The sequence below is a fragment of the Geotrypetes seraphini genome, chromosome 7, assembly GCF_902459505.1.
Source record: "Geotrypetes seraphini chromosome 7, aGeoSer1.1, whole genome shotgun sequence".
Classification (NCBI taxonomy): Eukaryota; Metazoa; Chordata; class Amphibia; order Gymnophiona; family Dermophiidae; genus Geotrypetes; species Geotrypetes seraphini.
The window spans coordinates 6,250,945-6,263,058 of NC_047090.1; the positions used below are offsets into that span (position 1 = coordinate 6,250,945).

Genomic DNA, 12,114 nt, shown 5'->3' on the forward strand with positions numbered 1-12,114 from the left:
TTTCCAGAATTCATTTCAAATGCTCCTGCCTGGCTTTCAAGATCATTCACGGCATCCTTCCGCCCCTAATCCCTCTATCCTTCCTCGCCCCGACACCAACTACCACCAGATCTGCCCACAGACTTAAACTATCCTTCCCCTCTCTACACGGCATCCTCCACGCAGGTAAACTGGGTAGATCCCTCCTCTCCAAAATCACCGGCCTCTGGAACGACCTCACTGTCCCGCTGCGGAACCTGGACTCCCTCCAACTATTCCGAAAACAACTGAAAACCTGGCTTTTCTCTAGCATATAATAATCTCTTCTCCTGATTACATCCCCTCTTTTTATGCTTTGTAAACTCTTTCTCTTCTCTCTTCCCATATTTTTTTAAACTCTGTAAACCGTGTCGAGCTCCACTTCAGTGGAGAAGATGCGGTATATAAACCTAAGGCTTAGTTTAGTTTTAGTTTAGTTTAGGGGTGACATTAGATCGCTATTTAACGTTAGAAGATCATACTGATCTGATGATAAAAAAAGTGCTTTGCAATCCTCTGGAAACTTCGAACTATAAAAAGTATTTTGACTTTGTTTCCTTTAGATTATTAGTTCAATCTCTAATTTTATCTGTTCTTGACTATTGTAACATCATCTATTTAGCATCTTATAAGAAAACTTTAAATCGTATTCGAGTAATATAGAACATGGCTGTGCGCCTCATAATTTCAAAAATAGATTATTGTAATTCGCTTTTAAAAGGTATATATCACAAAGATTTGAAACGTCTGCAACTAATTCAAAATACGGCAATCAAGATAATCTCCAGAGCAACAAAGTATGACCACGTTACTCCTCTGTTAAAAGATGCCCACTGGTTACCTATCTCACATAGGATAACTTACAAAATTGCCCTTTTGACATTTAAAACTATGCAGACTAATTCCCCAGCTTTTATTGATCGAATATTGATTCCCTATGATCCACCAAGATCTTTAAGATCCATAACCCAATCCAATTTAAATATCCCCTCCTTAAAAATAATTGGCACACGTCGAACCTCTATCTTCTCTGTAACTGCTCCTACGATTTGGAATGCTCTTCCGCTTTATCTAAAAACAGAAAATAATTTAAAAACGTTTAAAAGTAGCTTAAAATGTTTCCTTTTTAAAGATGCTTTTAATTGAAGTTGTTATTTCTTAATTTTTTTTTTTATTTTTTTTTTTCCTTCTTTTCTCTTTTCTCTCCTTCTTTTTTCTCCATTAAGTCCTGCCCTTTTGTTCTTTCCCTTAATGTCTCTCTCATTTACTATAATTATTGTATTTCCTCCCTCTATCCTTCATGTATCGTTTGTTAGTGCGTCCTTATTTAACCTAGTACGTGTTGTAGTTCGTCTAACAGTTTTGTTTTTTCATTTTTTAAAAGTTTGTTTTAATGGTATTTCTGTTTGTTGCAATGTTATTTTATCTAGTGCTTTGTACAACGCTTTGCAGAATCGATAAAGCGTTTAATCAAGAAACTAATTAAACAATAAACAATAAACAATCTTTGGATTAAAAAAATATGATCATGTGAGTCCTTTTTAACGCCAACTACATTGGTTGCCATTCGAAGCGCAAATTCTCTTTAAATTTGGCTGTACTTGCTTTAAAGCTCTTTTTGGTCTGGCTCCCCAGGATACCTATCCTCCCAATTCAAAATATATAAGTCAAATAAAAATACTCATAACGTCTGTATGTTTATGTTTCCATCTGTAAAAGCTTGTCGTTAATAAAAGATTTTTAGATAAGACCTTCGCTTTCCAGTTAGGAAAGATGAATTTCCTGGTTAAGTTCTTTGACTCCTCAAACTCAATCGTATGATGCCTTTAGAAAGTTGATGAAAACCTATTTGTTTGATAAGTTTGATCATTTTCTTAACCTGTTTACATGTATGCTTCACTGATTGTACAGTTCTTGATTGTTGACCGCCCGCGGTTGGGCGGTACACGTGAATAAAATGTATTATTATTATGTCAGAGAGAGGTAACACCAACATGGACAGCTCGTGATGCTGCTCATGCAGAGAAAATTAAACAGGTATGAGAGAGAAAGGGGGTGGCACCCCTTACATATACCGCACCCGGGGCAGACTGCGCCACCCTTTACTGCGCCACTGGGTCCAGGTTAGCATTGCCAGATGACTGGAAAAACCCAGACGTGTCCGGGTGCTCGGATGAGATCACATGCTTCCATGCATGCTCAGAGGCCCTCCAGACGCAGCCGAAAGGTTAGGGAAGAAGAGGCAAGGCTTTGTGGGGCAGGGATGGGGCAGAGCTGGAACAGGGTGAGGCCAGGCTGACATTGAGAATACCTTCCCTATGCCATCATAACTAAGGTTACCAGATTTTCCTGAAGGAAATATCGGACCCATGGCCACACCCCCAGGACTGCCCTGTTCCGCCTCCCAGCCCCGCTCCTAGATGGCATTCGCGCATGCACGTGATGTCCCTTCCTGACGCAATTTTGTCGGGAAGCATTTTGAAACCCGGACAAAGTGCCGGGAGGTGTCCAGGGAAATCCGGCCGTCTTTGAAATCACACACAACGCAGGGCAAAGGCAACTTAAGGCACAACACACGACAGGCCTGATTCAGAAAGGACCCTTCCCTGTGCAGAGCCAGAGGAAACCTCTTCACTCAATAAGACACCATGAATTCTGCTCAGGGGTCAGACAGGATTCATTACTGTGGAGAGGGCAAACTACGGGCGAAAAGTCCTCATTGAATTCAAAAGTGAGCCAGAGAGATGGGATTAGCAATGATAACTACATACGCTAAATAATATGATAAAATAGACCTATAAAAAAAGAAAAATAAACAGCAACTTATTAGCATAACCACATACACTCAATATGATCAAATAGACCTGTCCAATAGAAATAAACAGCAATACAAAAAGAAACATTCAAATCTTTGCTTTTAGGTAACTATAAATCTCTTCAATAAAGATCACAAAATATATATGTATATGCTCGGAGACACGGAGGCAAAAAGAAGGGGACAATAAGTTCTTTCTCTATTACGCATATGACAGACAAAAATAGGGGACAAAGAAAATGGATTTTAATAATGTTTAAACATATGCTATGACTGGGGTTTGTCCCCTTATTTTGGCCTCTGTGTCTCTGAGCCTATACATATATATTTTGTGATCTTTATTGAAGAGAAGATTTCAATGTTTCACGGGGAAGTGACTTTTTCTATTGTGCCACGTGAAAAGAGGCCCTAGGCTATTCCACTTATGAGGCCCTTTCACCTCCCATTTTTAAGTTTGTAAATTACATGAGAGATAATAAAATACATCATTACTGTGATATATATCAATATGTTAAATGAAACATGTTGTTATTGGTACTAACCTTTATAAAAAATGTGACACGGATAACAAATAAAAAAAAGTCGAGAACACTTATTTGGACATTTATTCTCAGCACCATATATAGTACTTGTAACAATAACTAATCAAACATAACACACAACATTGCCCTTTCCTATGTCCTTAGTGCCCCCAGTGCGTCCTTCCTCACCTCACCCCCCCCCCGATGCCCACCTGCCTCCCATCCCTCTTCCATTGAACACCCCCCATGCCATCCTGCCTGCCTGCCTTCCATTAAACCCCCCCACCCCCCTCCGATACCAGTCTAGGCCGCCCTGTTCTGACGGATCCACGTTTTGCCTCTCTCCCCGCGGGGCTGGGCTTTGCCCAGCTGTTTCCGGACTGACGTCTTTCCCTCCTCGATGCTCCTCCCAGGGCAAGAAAAAGAAAGGGAGAAGCCGAGTCGGCGCCCCATTGCGGCCGGAGCCGGTTCCGATCCCGAAGCGTAGAATTTCTCCTTATTTTCGGTTCAGTGTTTTAATGTTCACTGTTTTTAGAATAGTGTAATTTTAATTTTGCTAACAATTTGAATGTAGGCCCCTCTTGATCTTGAGGCTCTAGGCTGAAGCCTAGTTAGCCTATAGGAAAATCTGGCCCTGCACGTGCTATTTTGCTGACCCCCATCAGATATTTTACCAATTCTTGGTTCCCCATTGATTGACAATAGAAATAAACAGCAAACTTATTGCATGATCCCTTACCCGTTCCCCATTCCATGACTAATCTAAAGATCCCATCTGAGAACTGTCTTCATTAGGAAGGACAATGAAATAGTCAGAAATTCTTCAGTTTTCTACAACTTTACCTTCAGAGATGAGCCTTTAGGGGTGAAACACTTAAAAGGCTTCTTTTCATCGGCCAAACTTTCTTCCGGCATCTTCTGACGCTTCTCCGCAGCCTCTGCCCGCCTCTTTTCAATTTCTTCTTTCAATCTCCTCTTTTCCTCCTGTAAGGTGACAGAGAGAGAGAGAGAGAGAGGCTGGCAGGTCATCCTCTGCGCACAGAAATTCACAGATTTCTTGTGTGGGAAGTCCAGGCTGGCAGGGAGGAAGTTCTGGCTAAGCTACATCCCCTCTGCTTTGTATTCAATAAAATATGAGAACGAGAGCCTTCCAAAAATACTAGAATGACAGACAGACATCAGAAATTCTCAGCACCGCCCTAAATTTGAGTTTCAGGATGCCCACATTGAAGGCATGTTTAAATTGTTCTAAGAATCAACTTAATTTGCATCATTTGGTCCCCTGTGTGGGGATTGTGAGTATACTACCCCCCCCCCTCGATATTCAAAACTATTTAGCCAGCCATCTCTATCGGCAGCCATTATCTGGATAATTCCTTGGCCGGCACTCTCTGTGGGTATTCAGGGTACTCCTGCTGGAAATTCTCACAGCTTTGGCACCTTCCGGCTGCATATGGAGATTCCCCTTAACTCTACAGAGAGTCGGTGAGATTTAGCTACTGTAGTTAGGCCAGTAAACAGACTCTTCGCAATTAAATGGCATAGGTATACGGGAAGTAGCAGACTATCAACGACCATCTCTAGAGCTGGCGGCGATCATGTCTGTCCATGTAGATTCAGTGCTGTTCACTCTCCAGAGAAGGACTGAATACGTGCACTATATTTGAACACTGTGGCCTGCGGCCTGATGTGAAGGAGGTGCTGTTTCCCAGTTATCTCTAATTGTTAACTCAGTGTCCCGCAAACATTTTGAAGTGCGATTACTTTAGGGTTACCAGATTTCCTCAGATACGTCCGGGGGGTCCAGACTGCACTTTGCCCAGGTTTAGAAAAGCTTTCCTCCGTATCGCATCGGGCAGGGCATCGGCGTAAGCGTGGACGTCCTGCCAGACGAGAACGGGCAGCGGGGGTAGGACTGGGGGTGGATCTAGGGATCTGGATTTTCCAAACGGAAAATCTGGTAACCCTAGGTTACTTAGTTGATTAACGGATCAAATTTGCTCCTACAGTAACTGCCTAAGGGCTAGATTCACTAACCTCCTTTCCGTGTCCGATCTGTTCCTGATTGCATACAGGCCGACGCATGCAAATGGGGACAATCATTGTCATGCCCTCCACCCACCCCACGGATCGCTAGAGAGCGATCCTTGAGCACGCGGACACCATCTTCCTTGCCTGTAGATGGTCTGCGCATGCTCTCAGTAGGCAACTTTTTTTTTTTTTTTTTTTGCAAGCCCGTGGTTTTAACCCGCTTTAAGCCCTTGGGTTAAAACCACAGGCTTGCACTGCCAAGGAAGGGCAGGAGAGTCGGGGCAGAGAGCAGGAGAATCGGGGTTTTTAGCACAAGCGACTGGTCCTCGCCAGACACTAGTTTTCTGATCGGCCAGCCAGTTGATAAGTTTAGTGAATCGCGTCTTTCCTGCTTTGCATGCCGATTCCGCTCATTTGCATGCACAGATCGGGATGGGATTGGAGGAGAGGTTAGCGAATCGGGTCGCAAAGGGCTCGCAAACCGATGCATAGTGATTCTAGCCCTAAGTCACCTTTGCCTTAACTCCGCCCCTGACCCACCCCTAACCTAGCTGGCAGGGGTTGGCCACTTATCAGACATATTCAGCGGCTCTAACTGGGTAACTGCAGCTCACTCAGTGGGGTTTAGCTGGGCAGGAGCCTCTCTGCCTGGTTCAACCCTTTTGTGCATTGATCCCCATGATCCTCTTCGCGCTCCTCTCCCACTGTGCTCTTACCTCTTCTTTGGCTTTCTGCTGGGCTTGCTCTTCCTTCCTCCTCTGCTCCTCTCCCTCCAATATCTTCCTGCGATCCTCTCGCTTTTTCTTCAGTTCCTCCAGCTCCACTGCCGCTTGCTGCTGTTTCTGTTTCATCTTGTCAAACTCCTCATTCTCTGTTTCGCCCCTGCGCCGGCGCAGCTCATCCAGCCGTTTCCCCGCTTCCACCTTGGGTACCGCGTCCACCTCCTCAACCTCTGGATGCGCTTTTACGCTGGAAGTGCTGAGAAAGAAGCAGAAGCAGATTTAGAGGCTCCACCGTCCTGATAAGTAACCATTACGCCATAAGGATCATTAATTAAGATTGGAGGGATGGTGTAAACGGATAACAAACCCTCCCAAGCTTCGCCATCCCTCTTTTTTCAATGCAATGGTACAAAACAGACTGCAACTGGTTCAAACCTCTGTCAGAAGAGATAACTGCAACAGCACATCATTCAAGCCACAAGGCAATGATTAAAGCCAGGCCGTCAGTTTCTATAACCATAAAGCTCTATGACCTCACAATGCAGGTATAAAGAGCCTTAGCTTATAGGAAGAGGATATGCAAATGTTAAGAGCCTTAGCCAATAGGGAGAGGAGGAGGTAGTGGATGCTCTGGATGGGCCATTTGGCCTTTATCTGCCATCATGTTTCTATATTACTAAAGTTCTGTGACATCATAATGCAGGTGTAAAGAGCCTTAGCCTATAGGAAGAGGAGATGCAAATGTTAAGAGCCTTAGCCAATAGGGAGAGGAGGAGGTAGTGGATGCTTCGGATGGGCAGAGTGGATGGGCCATTAGGCCATTATCTGCCATCATGTTTCTCTTTGTAACTGTCAGTTTTTAGCACCTCTTAAACTCAAACGTAGGCACCAAGTTATAGAATTGCCCCTCATATCATTGCATATACCGGGACTACTTCTGCTTTCTTAGGTAATTGGAAACTAGAATTCCCAGCATGCAGTGGGGCCAAAGCAGGACCGGATCAGACTATCCTGAAATAATGGAAGGGATCAGAATCCTTACTCTGAGTCAGGGATCTCAAAGTCCCTCCTTGAGGGCCGCAATCCAGTCGGGTTTTCAGGATTTCCCCAATGAATATGCATTGAAAGCAGTGCATGCAAATCCATCTCATGCATATTCACTGGGGAAATCCTGAAAACCCGACTGGATTGCGGCCCTCAAGGAGGGACTTTGAGACTCCTGCTCTAAGTCACCTTGCTTCAGCTTCTCTGTTTTCTTAACCTGATGCCTTAATCATTTAAACAGGGCAGTTTTCACTACATGATTTCTTCTTTCAGTAAAGCATGTTTGTGTGTGTAGTTTAAGGCTGGCACGAGAGACCCACCATCGCCAGTTACATCGGCAGGGCCTTAAAATGATTGTGTGCTCCCTGCTGGTTTCTGGGAAGGCAGAGCGGGATTCAAGAAGCAAAAGAATTTCAAAAATGTTGTTTTTATCTTTATCAAACACAACACTGAACATGGTTTCTGTCAGTGATATCTTAAAGAATGACTGGACAGGCCCAGCCCTGCAGAGGGCTTGGGTTCAACTCCCAGGTCATAAATCTGCTCTTTTTTTGTTTTCTGCCTTCCAGTTCATTAAGATTTCAGGAACATTAAGCAAAAGTATATCAATATACTGCATTCCTTACAGATGAAGCAACCTGCTAACGTTTTTTCACCCCCTCCATTACAGGATCAGATACCTAGATTCCTCTGAAGTTCCATACGACTGTTCATTATTCAACCCCACTTAAAACATTTCAATTTGACAACGATCAAGCTCTCATATCGGGCATCAGGAGAAGGCAGAGCTGGGCAAGAAGGGGAGAAAATATTAACACATTTCTTAAAATTCCCCCCTCAGGGTTTGTGCAGCTTGTCATGACACATGATTTCCCCCCACCCTGATCAACTGATCAGAATTGTAAGGACATCTTTTTATCCAAGAAATTGTAGTTTCTCACAGAATTCTTATGGCTTCTTTTTGATGTAAATGGTCTTGAACTAAACGGTATTAGAGTGATTCAGAAATCTTGGATTAGATTAGATTGGATATAGTTAAGGTTACGAGAAGTCCGGGAAAACCCGGATATGTCCTCTTTTTAGAGGACTGTCCGGACTCCTGGACGGACTTTCCAAAACTTGATGATTTCCGGCCGCATCTGGAGGGCCTCTGAGCATGCGCCGATGATGTCACACACATCTGTGCATGCTCCAGACGCGACTGGAGCTCGTCCGGAAGGAGAGAGGGGGGTAGGGCTGGGGGCAGAATAGGGCGGGGCTGGAGGTGGAAAGGGGCGGGGTCATGTGTCCAGGGTTTCCCGGAGAAAAATATGGTAACCCTAAATATAGTATATAATGATTATAATATAATTGTGTCTATATTGAAAACTATTTCAGAAAACATTAACTCTGTATTGTAACACCTTTACTAGGGTTACCAGATTTTCCGTCTGGAAAATTCGGACCCCTAGACCCGCCCCAAGGCCCGCTCAGTCCCACCCATCCCCGCCCTGGTTCCACCCCATCATGTTCCCAATCCCGCCCCAGCCCTGCCTCCGACTGTCTGTTCTCGTCGGGCAGCACGGATGAGACTCAATGATAGAAACATAGAAATAGACGGCAGAAAAGGGCCACGGCCCATCTAGTCTGCCCACCCCAATGACCCTCCCCTACCTATCTCTGTGAATAGATCCCAGATGTCTATCCCATTTGGCCTTAAAATCAGGCACGCTGCTGGCCTCAATGACCTGAAGTGGAAGACTATTCCAACGATCAACCACCCTTTCAGTGAAAAAGAATTTCCTGGTGTCACCGTGCAGTTTTCCGCCCCTGATTTTCCAATGATGTGCGTGGCATCTGCACATGTGTGGATGGTCCTCCTGCACGAAGGAAAGTGCCGGGTTTTGAAACGCCGTCCAGACTCCTGGACATGTCATCAATAGGAGGACAAGTCTGAAGAAATCTGGACATTTGGAAACCCTAACCTTTACAGAAACTCTGAATTGACTTCCCAGTCAGTGGTAGCAATATAGAAGCTTTCAAGAAACAATATACCCTGTTCAGGCCATTTCCAGGACCTTAGCATCCTCCACCTGCTCCTGCTCACCACAAACTGCTCAGAAATGCTCTCAAAAACTCCCCATCCCGGTGCCAGAATACAACGGTAGAATCCGTCTGATATGATCAAGGAAGACTCAATAAATCTAAACGGCACAATTTATTCCATCTTGCCGACTATAAAAATCTTGGGAGTCTACCTTGATCGGAAATTGTCTTTCGATTTCCGTATGACTTCTCTAGTTAAAAATCTCACTTGCTTTTATGGAAATTAAGAACCATTAAGCCATACTTTGATTTTCTCTCATTCAGACTACTGGTACAGTCCCTCATGCTCAATCCATTGGACTACTGCAATATTCTCTCTCTCTAAGAAAAATGTAAAAAAGGTTGCAAAATACTGCGGTACGGCTGATTTTTGGATTGAAAAGATCAGACCACGTGTCACAGTATTATATAGACTGCATTGGTTGGCAATAGAGGCTAGAATAGTTTTCAAATTGGGTTTTGTATGTTTTAAGGCCTTTTTGGATCGCTTCAATTTTGCTACTAGAAAACACTTGTGTGAGATACGATTTTTTGGCTTCCCGTCTGTAAAGAGATGTGTTTACAAACAATTTCTTAGTAAAACTTGCATATTTGGCAGCTATGTGGGACAAATAAGTTAATCTCAACCTCTTATCTAGTCTTTAGAAAATCATTGAAAACCCACTTGTTTGGTAAATATTTGGATTCATTTATTATGATCGTACTACAAATGGTCAGTATCTGTTAGCTGTGAACTGCAAGGTAGTTGCCGTGTACAGTAAACCCCCGTGAATTTGCGGCTCGTGAATCGCAAAGTCAGTCATTCGCGGTATTTTCTGACCGCCTCTTCCGGGAACTAAAGGCAGGCTACACCAATCGGGAGCTGCTTTGACGCACCAGATAGCTTGTCAAAGCAGCTCCTGATTGCTGTAGCCTGACTTTAGTTCCCGGAAGAGGCGGTCAGAAAATACTAAGAATGATCCCGCAGCCTTTTTATTTTCAGCACCCGCCACCGCCCCTGCAGTCCTCTCCTGCCTCCGATCCTAAACCGCATTGTTGGTTTTTCAAAATTCACGGGTGCTCCTGGAACGGATTTGGGGGGAGTACTGTATAAGAATTTATGTAACGTAATGTAAAAGAAACCAGGCAAGATTTCCCCTTCTGTCCCTGGTACAGCTAAAAGCCAGCAGGCTCCATCTCGGCACTGAGAATATTAGGCAGCCCATCGATTTGGACTGAAAACCTGCCTCGCCCACTACCCACGGGGAATTTAGGAAACGCCTAAAAACATACCTGTTCCTGAAATACCTAAACAATTGACCCGCTTTCCCCTCTCTCTCCCCTACCCACTAACTTTACCTCCCCCCCCCTCCTTAGCCCACCTGAATTTCACGGTACTGTGATACATATAAACTGTTATCTCATTGTTATCTATTCCAAACAGGTCCTGTCGGACATTACCTACCGAAATGTACATCTTATACTCTTGCTCAGAAAATTGTATTTCTATATTCTTGCTTTCTTAAAGTCTCTGCTCTCTGTATTTCCTCTGATTATCTGCATATTGTATTTCGCTGAATGTCCAGCTATCTTGATTGTAAACCGCCTAGAAGTCGCAAGATTGTGGCGGTATAGAAGAATAAAGTTATTATTATTATTATTATTAAGCACACTAGCCGTCGCTCTGCAGAGCTTCCCACCACCCTAAGCCTGGTTTCTGTGGTGCATTTTCTAGAGGTAGTGAGGTGCTTTTCGTGTGTGTGGCTGCTGGGGGAGGTGCATTCCCGAAACCTGACGTAGCTTTCGGAGATTTGTGAAATCATTCCTTTGATTGAAAAACATTCCTGTGTCTTGCATCCAACACAAAGAAACTTCTAGCTGTACGGCCCGCGAGAGACATCCTGTGCCGTGAGACGTATGTAACAGTATCTTGTGGGTCACTTAGAGAGTGAGCTATTGACTTTTAACCTCTCCTGATCCGTCATTTTCCCAGTTTGTGAGTCTCTGTACGGTTCCAAGAGAGACAGCAACACAGAAGCTTGTACTGTTATTAATGCTGGGATTTTGAACGTTACTGGGACAGACCGAAGGTCCATCAAGCACAGTATCCTGTTTCCAACATTGGCCAACCCAGGTCCCAAGTACTTGGCAGAAACCCAAAGAGTAGCAACATTCCAGAGCGGAGATTGTGACGTCACAATGCCTCATTCCACCAATGCCTAAGAGCCAACCTCATCAGTGATGTCACAATGACGTCATTGGGCTAGATTCACAAAGCAAACCGATCGATTTGCGAGCCATTAGCGACCCGATTTCTCTCTGATCCAATTCACTAATGTGTTTAGCGATCCCATCCCAATCCGTGCATGCAAATGAGGGAAATGGCATGCAGGTTTGGGAGGGCAGCGATTCACTAAGCACCGTAGCTAACATCGATTGGGCTTGCCCATCAGAAAAGAAGTGACTGTTGAAGTCCTGGCCGACTCTCCTGCCCTTTAAAACCACGGGCTCGCAATGCTTTTTAGTAGAGCAAGCCCGTGGTTTTAAATCCGCCGCTGCCACCATCGGGCCTGACGCTGCCCACCCCGTCCCCGCAAATATGGCAAGAGGGATGCCAACTCCCTCCTGCCATCGCGAAACCGTCATTGGCCCGGCCGGGCCCAGCCCTCCCCTCCCTATATTTTACTCGGGTTCTTTAAAATTATGACAGGAGGGTTCTCACTTCCTCCTGCCATATGTACAACTACTAACCTCCCCAACAAGTACCCATAACCCCCTCCCTCCCTGAACCCCCCCCCCCAAAATAAAAAAAATTTGCCCCGCAGCTAAATTGAAAAAAATTATGGCAACCCAGGTCCCAAATACCTAGCTAGATCCCAAAGGGTAAAACAGATTTTAT

At 44.5% G+C, this 12,114-nt stretch overlaps 1 protein-coding gene across 9 annotated transcripts in view; it reads right to left on the reverse strand.

Moving 5' to 3' along the window:
* Positions 1-12,114, reverse strand: part of CALD1 (caldesmon 1) — a 220,030-nt gene that overhangs the window by 23,912 nt on the left and 184,004 nt on the right. For all 9 annotated transcript variants that reach the window (XM_033951387.1, XM_033951394.1, XM_033951388.1 and 6 more), the window contains 2 exons: positions 6,102-6,363; positions 4,198-4,338 (listed from right to left, as the gene is read on the reverse strand). In XM_033951387.1, coding sequence (XP_033807278.1) covers positions 4,198-4,338; positions 6,102-6,363 — 403 coding nt within the window. The remainder of the gene's footprint in view (positions 1-4,197; positions 4,339-6,101; positions 6,364-12,114) is intronic.